The sequence below is a fragment of the Xenopus tropicalis genome, chromosome 3 (assembly GCF_000004195.4).
Source record: "Xenopus tropicalis strain Nigerian chromosome 3, UCB_Xtro_10.0, whole genome shotgun sequence".
Lineage (NCBI taxonomy): Eukaryota > Metazoa > Chordata > Amphibia > Anura > Pipidae > Xenopus > Xenopus tropicalis.
In genome coordinates, this window is record NC_030679.2 from 24384415 (window position 1) to 24399437 (window position 15023).

The 15023-nt window shown below is 40.6% G+C and overlaps 1 protein-coding gene across 1 annotated transcript in view; it reads left to right on the forward strand.

The window, feature by feature from the left end:
• Positions 1–598: 598 nt before the first annotated feature.
• Positions 599–15023, forward strand: part of gabra1 (gamma-aminobutyric acid (GABA) A receptor, alpha 1) — a 96167-nt gene continuing 81742 nt past the window's right edge. Inside the window, exons 1-2 of the mRNA XM_031898734.1 lie at positions 599–932; positions 2344–2432. Of these exons, the coding sequence (XP_031754594.1) occupies positions 2359–2432 (74 nt within the window). The 5' untranslated portion in view covers positions 599–932; positions 2344–2358. The remainder of the gene's footprint in view (positions 933–2343; positions 2433–15023) is intronic.

Here is a 15023-nt window from a genome sequence, read left to right on the forward strand (position 1 = left end):
CGCGACATTTTTCCGAAAAAATCGCAAATTACCGATCATTACGAAAAAAACGCAATCGGACGCATTCGGCCCGTTCGTGGCTTAGTAAATGTGCCCCTAAATGTTTGTGAATCATGCGTTAGTATTATTAATGCACGAGAATTAACGCAATGCGGTAAAATTAATGCATTTGGTTGCGTGCTATTTAATGCACGCGATATGCCACTTAACCCATGCGATAATACTTTTTTTTTTTTTTTTCATGCGATAATACTTTAGTGAATCACGCGTTTTTTTTTCCGTCAATTTTAATGCAAACAAGCATGTGATAACTCTTATCGACCTTTAGTGAATCAACCCTAATGTCTTGTTCTATTGCCAGTGGGGCAGAAAATAAAGTCTTATGTAACTTGCAGTCTATACAGAGAATTGCATAGCTATAGGATTGCATAGGGTAAGAATAGCACAGTAGTTTGACAGATGTGAGTGGCAAGTGATGGGATTCCAGCAAAGGAAAAGCCTCTGCCCTTTCATGTGACTATGGAGCAGCCTGCCATGCAGATGGATTTCAGCACCACGGTCAGCAACTCTCTTCGCTGCTTCTGCGACTTAGGACCCTGCAGCTCCGTGTGCTCAGCTCCTAGATACGCCCATAAGGCTGTCCGGGCAGGATACAGACTTTGGCTGTCTTGGAATAGGGAAAAAAAAGCTTTGTTGTAGCCGTGATCTCCAAACGGGGAAGGAATTTGGGGGGGTTGATTGTGAAGGAGGGAAGCTGTGATGCATTGCTGGCTGAGTGAGAGGCAGGGCCGAGGGTAGCTCCCAGCAGCACCCAGACACATTGCTTCTCCCCGGCTCTCCAAGTCACTTTCATCAGGCTGGATTTCTCAAGCGACCTTCTTGCCATCGCACTCCTACAGTATCCAGGCGTCCCCAGCTGCCACTTGCCCCAGGTAAGGCTTTCACATACCCTAAATGCCACCGGTGGGATTCCATTTTTTTTTTTTTTTGGAACACTGAAGCTGAGAAAAACCATTTCTCATTCACACTTTAGAAATCTGCAGTGATCGATGGACATTGGAGCAGCTTGCAGCGATCGCCGGGTACCAGCCTATCCATATAGACAACTTAATGCGCTCTTTTCCCTCCAAACATCTCATCTTTTTATTCTTTTTTTTTTTTAACCCACCACTTGGTCGGAACGAACCAACCTCTGCAGTTGTAACTGTCTGACAGCGCTTTCAGATGCGGCAGATGTGCGGTTTTTTTTATTTTTTTATCTAGAGAAACGGCGCGTTTTCGATCGCTCGTCTTATCATCGCGAAGTTGCGAGCGGCAGGATTCGTGGGGGGGGGGGGGGGGGGGGGGGGGGGAAGCGTTACTGCCTGTGGGGCAACTGGAGACAAGGAAGGAGGGCAGATGAATAGTTTAACAATAGGAGCACATCGGTGGCTGCTTTCTCGGAATATTAAATCGCAGCTGTAGCAGCAGCAGCTTTTCAAGCGGATCATGGACGTTTAAGTAGTTCCCAATACGAACACCTTGATCGCCAACAAGCTGCTGCATGCATTGAGATCACAATGGAGCCTGCGCTAAATCACACCCGCCTCCCTATTTTATAATAAGGGCTTTTTTTGGACGTTAGTGATTGTCGCAGCGACAAGTGTATCGATGTATGATAAGTGGGAGAGTGTATGTAGAAACCAGGAAAGTCTTCTAGACTGATACGTGCACCGCTGCCTCCTTATTAGTGAGTGTGTCAGTCGCAGCTACCGATTGCAAAGCCGCGATCGTACAAAATCCTGTCGGGGATTTCATGGTATTTGTCAGAAAGAATAATCCATATATGTACGTAAAGACAGATGTTAATGCAATATTGTCCATACCAATATATACATTTATAACTTGTGTTTTGAGATCAGAGAAGAAGGCAATTACATATTCACATTCACACTCAGTAGGGGATTCGTGGTTTCCTTTTAACTTTCACTTACAGGCTTGCTTTGAACACATAAACCTCTAGGAAAGGTGCAAGGGAGTCAGAGATTGCTAAGTGAGACCTGAGTACTTTGAGGAATTAGTATAACATTGATAGAGCTGGATGTTTTAGCTGAAAAACTATATATATATATATCTGCTTTTTATTGGCTGCTTAAGGGTTTCATACATTTCATAAATTCAAACTTCAGTATTCAGACACAGTCATTTTAACCCATGAAACACATTGAAATGAGTCTCAAAGTTCCACCATTAAGTTAACACTGTACCTGGAGTGAGGCTGGAGTGAAGAGCTTAGCTGAAGAAGGGTTTCTTATATCATGATTAGGTTTAGTCTTTCATTTTCTTCTGGTTTTCATTTTACAGGTCTGAAGGGTCAAGATGAAGAGGAGACTGACGTTCTTAGATTGTCTCTGGGCCTGGACCATTATGCTAAACCTTACAAGTGAAATAAGGTGAGCGGGATTTTAAGCTAAAGATGTGTATATATATATTTATATGGAATAACTTTCATTGGAATGCTTTGGCTGGAGTACACCCTCTCAGCATTTATATCTTCAGTTAACCCATTCATTCAGATCTTCAGTGTTAACCCATTCCTTCAATAAATGTAAATGAAAATGGTTATGGCCTAACTATGGATACAAACAAATATAGATAAATTAGAGTCTGGTAACATGAATGAATGTGCTGCACGCTGACATGTAACACAGGCCCCATAAATTAATCATGCACTATAAATAATGACTTGGATTTCACCATATGTTTAATGGCTTCTGTAGGAGACATAGATGATAGATAGATAGATATAGCTAGATAGATGATAGATAGATAGATAGATAGATAGATAGATAGATAGATAGATAGATAGATAGATAGATATAGCTAGATAGATGATAGATAGATAGATAGATAGATAGATAGATTGATAGATAGATAGATAGATAGATAGATAGATAGATAGATAGGGTAGAGAGATGATGATAGATAGATAGATAGAAAGATAGATAGAAAGATGATAGATAGATAGATAGATAGATAGATAGATAGAGAGATATATGATAGATAGAGAGATAGGGGAGAAAGAGATAATGGATACATGATAGATGGATAGATAGATGGATAGATGTATATAGATAGATAGATAGATAGATAGATAGATAGATAGATAGAATAGTGCTTGGGAAATACATATAAACTAGGTGGTTAATGGAAAACCATGTTGTACTTTTGATTTCATCCTTTAAAGGGCCTAGTAACTAGATGTAACTAGACTGTTTCTTACAATCAGTGATGATTTCTTTTCAGCCTTATTTTTACCCATAGTGATAATAATGCGCCAGTCGCTGTCCAACTGTGCTAATCATGGGGTCAAATAAAAAAGAAACAATATACTGAGTCAAGATTCCCCTTGCTTGTTCTTAAAGGTCGCTACTGAAAACACTTTGACTGCAGAAGAGCCTGAAGCTTGCATTATTTAATCCATGTTGTCTGGTGTAGTACACGGGGTCTATAAAATGTGCATTTCTTTCCTACTAATGAGCAAGGGCATTGGGTTACAGTCTGTAGAATCACTGTGGCATGTTTAGAAATGCCTTTTCCATGTGTGCAGTCATATAAATATTGCTCCCATCATTTCTGTATCCATGCCTTAGTTTGGGCTGCTCAAAACTTCATCGTATCTACTGGAAAGCAAGTAAAGCTGCAAAAACCATTTCTCATTCCCTCTCTCCCATACCATCACTTTTTCCTATTATGCCTAACCCTCTTTCCCCTTTTCCTGATTTATATTCAGCTAATATATATATATATATATATATACATATTGCAAGCAATATTTGCTGTGGAAAAATCACCATTCACCATGCATTCTCCCACCCAACAGGAAAACAGAGTGTGTCGCTAGGCTAACGGCCTGTAGATGGAGTCAGTGCACAGTGTTTTAGTTTCTGGCTGAGGTGTGGACTGATGTTTATTCACGTTTCTATAAAACAGAGCGCAAGGCTGAGATCAAGCCGAGCAAGTGACAGAAATTGCTTTTTAAAATGTCTCACATCATCAAATCTGATGTTGAGACGTTTCACGAAGGGAAATAATGAGATATGGGGATAAAAGATTTGGGTTTCCTTCATGCAGAATTAGCGTGGGTAACATGAAACTAGTATATTACCATTTATAGATATCTAATTTCCTTGGTGACATTGTAAGACTGTGTATTGCATTTAATGGTATGTTTATCATTGTAGGGATATGTGCATGCTGCTGCTCTTATGGACAGGCCTTTTCATTTCTGTTTATAATGCAAATCATTTGCGCCTTTCTAAACTCTTCCAACGGGATGGGAGTCGGAGCTGTTTGCATGTAAGCAGTTTATGAATGAAGAATATTAAGTATGATAGAAGAGCGTTTGTCTGAAGAATGAATCCATCGCCGTTTGATTAGGGAATACAGCTTAATATCTGCAGCCAAAAACCCTATTAAGGTTATAATTGTTGCTTATCTCAAATTTCCAGCTCATGATGTTTCCCATCCATCATCGTCTATTTTTCAAGTGTTTTTTTTTTTTTTCTTTCTGCCCATTCTGGCTGCTTCTATTTATTCTGATCACAGGCAGTAAGGTGCACTCGTGGCTGACATCCACCTTAATCTTGATACCCTTCTGCTACCCTTGAGAATTGTAAGCATGTCAGTTTATAGCCAGACAATAACTGTTTATAAAGTGCTACTGTACTTCTAGAAAGGAAAAGTCCAATTAAAAAAAAAGGAAAACTTAAAAAAAAAAAAAAGGAGCAGCGAGCCCATATATCTTGTAGAAGATAGTGTAAGGGAACTGCTCCCATCACTGCCTTGGATATCAGGCATTCTCATGATGTTGTCAAGGGAAGCAGCAGGATGACAAAGAGGATTCATTTGTGAAGACTTTGATAAAATAAATGAGTTTTCTCAATGCTGATTGGATACATGCGGCAAATGTTCATATTCCGCCCATTTCTTCTGTGTTCACACTTCATGTATATTCATAATATCGCTTCATTTGCAGTAAAAGTTCCAGCAAGCTCTTCAAACAATTGCTAAATCTGCTTGAACTTTGGAATTTAATTCTTTGTGGGTCTGATACCAAGGATGGCAAATTATAGTTTTAGCTTTATGTATTTCCTATGACCCCATTCATGCTAACCTTAGGCCCCGCCTAGTAAAGCCTCTGTATAGAGTGGTAGCATCTACAAGGTCATACAAGTATTGGAAATGATGGATTAAAAAATGTATGTACAGGTATGGGATCCGTTATCCAAAATCCTGTTATACAAAATATCTGAATTACAGAAAGACCATCTTCAATAGACTCCATTTTAAGCAAATAATTCAGATTTTAAAAAATGATTTCCTTTTTCTCTGTAATAATAAAACAGTACCTGTACTTGATCCCAACTATGATATAATTACCCCTTATTGGGGGCAGAACTGCCCTATTGGGTTTATTTAATGGTTAAATGATTCCCTTTTCTCTGTAATAATAAAACAGTACCTGTACTTGATCCCAACTAAGATATAATTACCCCTTATTGGGGGCAGAACAGCCCTATTGGGTTTATTTAATGGTTAAATGATTCCCTTTTCTCTGTAATAATAAAACAGTACCTGTACTAGATCCCAACTAAGATATAATTACCACTTATTGGGGCAGAACAGCCCTATTGGGTTTATTTAATGGTTAAATGATTTCCCTTTTCTCTGTAATAATAAAACAGTACCTGTACTTGATCCCAACTAAGATATAATTACCCCTTATTGGGGGCAGAACAGCCCTATTGGGTTTATTTAATGGTTAAATGATTCCCTTTTCTCTGTAATAATAAAACAGTACCTGTACTTGATCCCAACTAAGATATAATTACCCCTTATTGGGGCAGAACAGCCCTATTGGGTTTATTTAATGGTTAAATGATTCCCTTTTCTCTGTAATAATAAAACAGTACCTGTACTTGATCCCAACTAAGATATAATTAGCCCTTAATTACAGCCCTATTGGGTTTATCAAAAAATGAGTATAAATTTTCTTTTTGAGCAGAGGCTTTTCTACACCTTTTTTGGGTTCAAGCCCCCCTACATGCCCTTTTGGTTCAATATCTGATTAGGCCCGCCATAAGCTCTTAACAGTGTATATAGAAATTCTGATATCAATTTTACTTCAAATATATTTAAGGGTCTCATCCTTTATTATATAGTGCCCGCAAGTTACTAGCAACATTTATTGCTCAGGGCAGCGTCAATGCACTTGGTTATCCCATGTCATATTCAGTCCTACTGGCCCACCTCTCCCTCCCCTGGGTACCCCTATATGAATTGGCACAGAGTCCAGGATGGGACTGTAAAGGCCACAGCTTTATTTATACAACATTGTTTTAAACATTAGAATGTATATATATATCTTATAACTTAGAATGTATATAAAACGTCAGATAATGGCAACATGGGAATGCTTACCAACCCAAAAGGCACTCCAGTGTTGGGACAATAAAACCCTTCAACCAACCTATAAAGATTTTACCCCTTGCACTGCTGAATATGCAACCCCTATCTCACCAGCCCTTTACAGCCCAGCTTTACTCCAAATCCTCCCTGCCTTCCTAACCCGGCCAAGGCACCCCTTGTTGTTTGGGGAGCGTCATTATAACAAACATTGGTTTTACCATAATTTAGCAAACAAGGTTTACAAAATAAATCTGGACCAATGTGCCTTGCTTATAAGAGCTTACAATCTAAAGGGTGAATATAAAGTGGTGTTTACAACAGTAAATTAGAATGTACAGCAAATTTCAGCTGTGAGCTAAATTCCTCTTCTTAGGGGATCAATCCTCATTCTCTCTAAAGATATCTGAGCATTCAGTTAACTTAGTGAGACTATTAATATATATATAATGTACTCATAGAACTTATAGAAGTATCTATTCGGCATTTGTTTAGTAAAAGCACTTATTTCTCCTTCAATCTTCCACCTGCATGTAGTTATTTAGGTTCTAGGATAAACCAAATCAGTTGCTCAGCTGTTTATTGCATGTTTAACCAGTAAACAGACATCCTAATTTAGGACTATAGACAACTTTCCAATTTCCCCCATGTTGATAATGTCTTTCATTAATTTTTTATCAGTAGGTTAAATCCTACCAAACGTGCCCTAATAATTATCCATCCAATTAATTCTTCTAACCACAAAAGCCAAAAAATGGCCATTTGGTCCAAACAAGCAGTTTTAACATAAACCCCAAGAATTATCATTCATTTCCATAGTTGTCAATTAACTTAGAACCCAGCTTGAATAAATAAATGAGTTATAAATACTGCGTAGTGCAGTGATGATGGTAGTAAGATAGAATTAATATTCTGGCCATAGCTAAACAGGGTAAGAGAGACGTAATTAAGGCTGAGGCCACCTCGGTGATTACATGCCAGATGTAGATTCCTCCACTGAGGAACAGATTACAATATACTATTATTTGCCAGAAGTGGTGATCATAGGTCAGTTAGACAATCTGGCAATTGGGATATCACTGCTGACACCCCAGTAGGCTTCCTATTTAGCTATCATTAGGCTACGTACACATTGCACCCATTGTGGGGCACTCCGCTGTCCATCTGTTTTATCTTCAGCGCTGGCCTGTTGCCTGCAATGCAGAATTTCCTTAGGATCTTAGCTTGTCAATAGGGATATACTGCCGGCAGCTTTCATTAGTGAGCATTGTGGCTGCAGCCATGCTATGCCCTTGCAAGTGACAATCATCTTCCCTTGCTCTCTTACACTGCTTGAATTCCCCCAGTACAACTGGATGTTTGAGTTGAGCATAAAGGAGTAAAATAAAAAAATAAAAAAAATGAATCAAAGTTTCATGAACATTTGCATATATCATGCTCATTACATTTAATATTACTTTAGCCTAGGCTGATGTTTACCCTAGATTCTCCTTGAGTATCATAGGAGGCCGCTGATGGCATTTTGAATGTGGCTGTTATCTGCCCAAAGACTGTGGTGTCAAAATTCCTGGTCCGGGTCTTGGCCTTGGCTGTTGATGTTATAGAAACACCATACATATGTTACCTTACTTACAGTACGTGGTTGTGCTTGAGTATTACTAGAAGACATGTGCCCTTTGAAAACTGTGTTGGTGTTAGACAATAATTTCCTGTATACTGATCAGCAACAAGCTCTTTATAAAGGCCCAGCAAAGGGCTTCTTTAGCTTTTTTGCCACTTGACTCAACAGAGCCATGCCTCCTATTTCCCCCTCTTTCTGTCCATCCAGCAAGGTGAAGTGTAGACCAGTGATCCCCAATCAGTGGCTTGTGAGCAACATGTGCTCCCCAACCCCTTGGATGTTGCTCCCAGTGGCCTCAAAGCAGGTGCTCATTTTTTAATTTCTGGTAAATTGACAACTTTTGGTTGCATAAAAACCAAGTATAATGCCAAACAGAGCCTTCTGTAGGCTGCCAGTTCACATAGGGGCTATTAAGTAGCCAATCATAGCCGATATTGCTACCCCCGGAATCTTTTTCATGTTTGTGTTGCTCCCCAAGACTTTTTCCATAAAAATGTGGTATAAAAGGTTGGGGATCTCTGGTGTAGAGAGTGCAGTTAGGTTATGGTGTATGTTCCGTTGAATCAAACTGGAATTTCATCTCTTAATGTTATGTGTGAGCAGTAAAATGCCATCTAATATCGGCACCAGGTCGCTTCTATATCTTATAGCAGAAGTGACCAGTGCCAACTCTCAGAATTATGATAGCTAACTTCACAATAATGACTCATAACTTCACTTAGGTATTTAAAGGAGTTTGTACCTTCAGGGGTCCTAGACCTGCTGCCCTCTAGCTGTTGGTACTATTTTGAACACATCTAAGAAGCTGCATTATAAAGCCATAAATTGTAAAAAAAAAAACAAACAGAGGCCATAAGTCAGAACATCACCAGAATAGATGCACGGTTAAAATTGGGCCCAGATCACAAAAGCTTACAATTTAACAGGGAGTGGGACATACAGTGAAAGTGTGGTTGTTAAGGTCCTGTTGGTTAGGATAGTAATGGTAAGTGGAAAATGGAAACACAGTGTGTGTTTGTGTGTTTGAACAAAGATTAAGCTCAATAAAATAAAAAACGTTGAAATGTATTTTCCCTTTTGTTAAAAACACATTCAATCCTTTCTTGAAGCTGCTTCCAGGAGATATTCCACAGCTTCACAAAAAACCTGTAAGATATAATATCGGCATAAATTACTGTTAGGGGCACTGTTATGGAACACTCTATCCTTAGACTGTCCATTAATTTGCTTTTCACTTAGTCTTTCTATTTATTATTTGCCTTGCTTTGTATATATTGGTCATTGTATGGTATTGGTCCTTATTCCCAGATTATACTCATATGAGTGAGCCGCCTATGGTGTGACCAAACCAGTATGAATATATGTAAGCCCATGCACTTCCAGGTAATCTGATCTTGACTTTTTTTAAATGAGAAACTGTATAATCATTCCAAATGCTGAATTACTTATTTGGAACACTCACAAGAAAAATTATGGCCAAGAAAAATAAATTTCTGCCCAAACAAAACAGTTTTGCATCAACTCAATATACTCAACTCTATAACAATATATTAGATCAGTGCTGTCCAACTGGCGGCCCGCGACCCCCCTCTGTGTGGCCCCCCACCTGTCTGGCTGCTTTGATGGCTTACCTTTGAGTAAGCTTTAAATGGTATTAGTACTGAGATTAACTGACCCCCTGCATGGTTATCACCTCAGAGTCAGGCTGTAATCCCTCTGTATTGTTTAAAAATGTAATCCCCTGTGTTTTTCACACCTTTTCATAACTGCATTGTTCACCCCCTGCAGTGTTCACACCTCAGGCTCAGGCTGTAATCACCCACATTGTTCACTTCTTCACACCTCAGACCTATGTCTGTAGGTACCTACGTAGGTACTGCCTGGACTATGCTCCCTGTGTGTATGGCACACACAGGGAGCATAGGGTAGGCAGAGTATGACACACACAGGCAGCATAGGGCAGGGAGGGTATGGTACACACAGGAAGGGTAGGGCAGGTAGAGTATGGCACACACAGTCAGGGTAGGGCAGGCAGAGTATGGCACACACAGGCAGCATAGGACAAGCAGAGTGCTGCCTGTGTGTGCCATACTCTGCTTGCCCTACCCTGCCTGTGTGTGCCATACTCTGCCTGCCCTACCCTGCCTGTGTGTGCCATACTCTGCCTGCCCTACCCTGCCTGTGTGTGCCATACTCTGCCTGCCCTACCCTGCCTGTGTGTGCCATACTCTGCTTGCCCTATGCTGCTTGTGGGAGGTGAACCTGGCAGGGGTTTTTCGTGGGAGTTTGTTGGAAATAGCCATTAAATGGTCCCTAAGGTGTGTAATTATGTACTGGGGGTTGCACTGCTATCCACAGGGGAGGAGGAGGCATTTGGAATTTTAAGGGTATATCTTAATATGACATAATTCTTTCACATATGAATGACGGTTGATATCCCCACAGTAAGGACCAAGAATTTGGGATTTTGCTGTGCTACCACCATTGTGATAAAATAGGTGTGGTTTTAAGTGGGTGTGGTTTCAAAAAGGGGAGTGGTCAAAACTGGCTTCCATTAGCGGCCCTCCACCATGTATGCTAGAGAAATTCCGGCCCTTGGCACCGCAGAAGTTGGACAGCACTGTATTAAATGAACACTGTATTAAATACACATCACTTAAGGTGATCAGTTATGGAGGTACAGCCCTAATATTGAAACACAGATGCCTTTCTGCTATCGACTGTCAGGTTCCTTTAAAGTTTTTCCCTGTGTGACAACAGCCAACATTTTGCAGTTGCTGAGATTTTTCTAGGGCACTTTCTGATTATGTAGTTATGAGGTTCTCCTAGTTCTTAGATGCAGTAAGCAGGTGCATTTATCTGAAAGTAGATGTAAGTGTAATGCTTTATTCAGGGAAACCAGTTCTTGATGATCCAGGGCATGATATTCATAAATAATTCTGCTCTTCTAAAGCAAGGTATCTATAATTCCTGTCTTGCTACTTGCCATGACAGATACAATTAAATGTAATATGATTACCTGTGACACATGCAGTTATGTTGTTACTCTGGATGGAGCTGTCTCCATTCACTTCTCATTGAGGACAACTAGAATCTCTATGTATGGTATCGCTGCTACCTAAGGACTTGTTTTCATGCCACATTGTGCTCAATAGAAAGCAATAGACATTTACTCATAACAGTTTGGAGAAAAGCTGTGGGCAGAAGAGTAGTTATAAAGCTTAAATAAAACTATGTTTTGGGAACGTTTAAACCACTGAACCATCTTTTTATAGTTAAAAGCCCTGCCTCCACTTCCAGCCCCTATCTAATTGCGCTTCCATCATGGCTTGAGCAATACCATTAAATTTGGTATTTGGTCTTCCCCCAGCCCCTATTCCAGCATCACTACTAAATCAGCCATGGCTAAAGAGTTGTGCAGGTTAACAAAGGTAGTGGGTGGGGGTCCCTTGAATCCACCAGTTTCACATTAGACTCATGGATACAAACTATAAAATTTAGTTGGAGCACATTTTGGTGGATTTCAAGTCTTGATTTCAGACTTTAGAAGTCTTGCAAATGGCATGCATGCTACTAAGGTGTTGCATGATCCTATATAACACTATATATATATGGCTATAGGCAGGGGCATAACTACAGGAAGCAGAACCTGCAGTCGCAGGGGGGGGGGGGGAGGCAGAAGTGTAATGGGCCCAGTAAGGCCCTAATTAGTGAGCAATTCCAATATATATATAGAAATGGTCAACTTGCCAATGTTTTGGGGCGCTAAATTGAGTTTGCTGTGGGGCCCAGTAACATCTAGTTATGCCTTTGGTTATAGGCATGGATGCTGAGCAAGCACTTAGACTATTTCATACTGCCAGTAATTTATTAATTGACTCCTGATAAAATTGCCCCTAATGTATGTGTTGTGTGAATAAAATATAAACACCAGTGTGACAGTGGCTGATGTAAATGATGAAACTTTCTATAAAGCACTACATAAATCCATCTGTGCTACATAAATGAAAGCAAAGGTATCATGGCTTACAGAGTTAATTGAGACTGTGATGAAAAACCAAGAAAATATATTGATATATTTTTGGATTATATATATATTTTTTAGATTTCTGTTGTTACATTATGCTCAGTAGTTCTCATACGTGAAGGGCTTTTTACATGTAACCCTACAATCCCCAATATCTCAAGGTTCCTTTCTCTAGTTATGGTTTACAAAATACAGGCTAATGGGCCTGTCCAGAAATGTCATACATGCCCTTGAATGTTATGCCAGTCAATTTCATAATAACTCAAGAGCCCCATGTCCGGCTTGTAATAGATGTTGTACTTTTCATTCCTGATAAATCATACCCAGTACTGGGGAATATCTGTGGTATTAAGGTGGCCATACACGCTACAATTACAATCTTTCTCATGACCATTGGTCGTAGGAAAATCGTTTGCCCACTCTACTAAAGTTAAGAGCTAAATCAGGTAAAAACATGCAGGTAAAAAGGAATTATTTTCACCTATGTGGCATTTAGGGTAAAATTTTCGGCACCTTCAAAGACGTCTAATCAAAAATTTCAGTCAACAAATCGACTGATATCCAAGGCTTTTAGCGATATCAGTCAACTCGTCTCCCACCATACATGATTACCAAACAGATTATTATACAACACTTTGGGGCTGATTTACTAATCCACGAATCCGAATCAGAATGGGAAAAATTCGGATTGGAAAACAAACATTTTGCGACTTTTTCATATTTTTTGCGACTTTTTCATAGCCGTTACGACTTTTTTGTAGCCATTATGATTTGCTTGTATATTGTCACAACTTTTTCGTATTGATCGCTCGTAAACGGCGGGCAAAACTTTCAGACTTTGCATGATTTTGGAAGCCTCCCATAGGGCTCAATGGCACCCTGCAGCTCCAACCTGGCCCAAGGAAAGTCTCCCATAGGGCTCAATGGCACTCTGCAGCTCCAACCTGGCCCAAGGAAAGTCTCCCATAGGGCTCAATGGCACCCTGCAGCTCCAACCCGGCCCAAGGAAAGTCTCCCATAGGGCTCAATGGCACTCTGCAGCTCCAACCCGGCCCAAGGAAAATCTCCCATAGGGCTCAATGGCACTCTGCAGCTCCAACCCGGCCCAAGGAAAGTCTCCCATAGGGCTCAATGGCACTCTGCAGCTCCAACCTGGCCCAAGGAAAGTCTCCCATAGGGCTCAATGGCACTCTGCAGCTCCAACCTGGCCCAAGGAAAGTCTCCCATAGGGCTCAAAGGCACTCTGCAGCTCCAACCTGGCCCAAGGAAAATCTCCCATAGGGCTCAATGGCACTCTGCAGCTCCAACCCGGCCCAAGGAAAGTCTCCCATAGGGCTCAATGGCACTCTGCAGCTCCAACCTGGCCCAAGGACAGTCTCCCATAGGGCTCAATGGCACTCTGCAGCTCCAACCCGGCCCAAGGAAAGTCTCCCATAGGGCTCAATGGCACTCTGCAGCTCCAACCTGGCCCAAGGAAAGTCTCCCATAGGGCTCAATGGCACTCTGCAGCTCCAACCCGGCCCAAGGAAAGTCTCCCATAGGGCTCAATGGCACTCTGCAGCTCCAACCCGGCGCAAGGAAAGTCTCCCATAGGGCTCAATGGCACTCTGCAGCTCCAACCCGGCCCAAGGAAAGTCTCCCATAGGGCTCAATGGCACTCTGCAGCTCCAACCCGGCCCAAGGAAAGTCTCCCATAGGGCTCAATGGCACTCTGCAGCTCCAACCTGGCCCAAGGAAAGTCTCCCATAGGGCTCAATGGCACTCTGCAGCTCCAACCTGGCCCAAGGAAAGTCACGATACTGAAGCTTGAATGAATCTGAAACTTTCGTACTCGGCGTGACGGCTACAAAAAAGTCGCGACAATTCGCACAAATCGTAATGGCTACGAAAAAGTTGCGACAATTTGCGAAAAAGTCGCAATGGCTATGAAAAAGTCGCGACAATTTACGAAAAAATCGCAAAATACCAATCATTGTGAAAAAAACGCATTCGGCGCTTTTCGGACCTTTGTGGATTAGTAAATGTGCCCCTTTGGGTAGAATACATCAGTCCAGGAGAGTTAAGTTACACCATAATGTGAAAAGTTTCTAAGAAAAAGATGGATCCTCCAAGGAAGGGAAATATTCTATTGACTACATGGTCTCGGCAAGTTTTAGCTGACAAATAGTCAGATACAGATTTGTAGCCATTTTGACACATAGTAAAGCTCAGAAAAGTTGCAACTTTTTTTTTCTGTGACTTTTAGTGCTTAAAATCTAAATCGGAAAAAAAATATCTGATGATTAGTAAATGGCCCCCTTTGACTACATCCGAGTCACTTTTTCCTGGTCCCCAAGTACCTGCCCAGAATGATTTATGTGTTAATGCTTTATATGCATATATACAAGTCCAAACATACATAATACATATTCTTAGCTTCCCATGAAAAAAACAAGTTTGCTAGGTGGTAAAATGGTATCATTTATACCTCATGAATATACAGTACATGGCGACTGCACTACTGTATATAATTTTGCTGTTTCTTCTTTGTGCTTAGCAAAAGAGTAGGAAGGAATTTATTTTGTGAATGGCACCTAGATGCTCCAAGACTGATACCAGATTATATCACTGTTCCCAAAGCAAGCTTATCCTTGCCTTTTAATATTTCATGCAGAGTACCGTATTGGCAAAGATTATTTTACAAGTGCTTTAGAGCTCTGTGTGTGTGTGTTTAATTGTTAAATGGCACACAAGTATAGGAATTGCCTTGAAAAGTGTATATCAGACATCATGGTTAGCAATTAGTTCTTTTAGCTTAAAGGTGAGGGTTTGCTCAGGTCACATTACATCCAAGACACAGGTATAATTCTGTTTGAAATATATGTTATTATGTTTAAATCTCCTGACCAGCAGGATTTTGGCTTTAGTGCCCCCCGCCGTCTTATAATA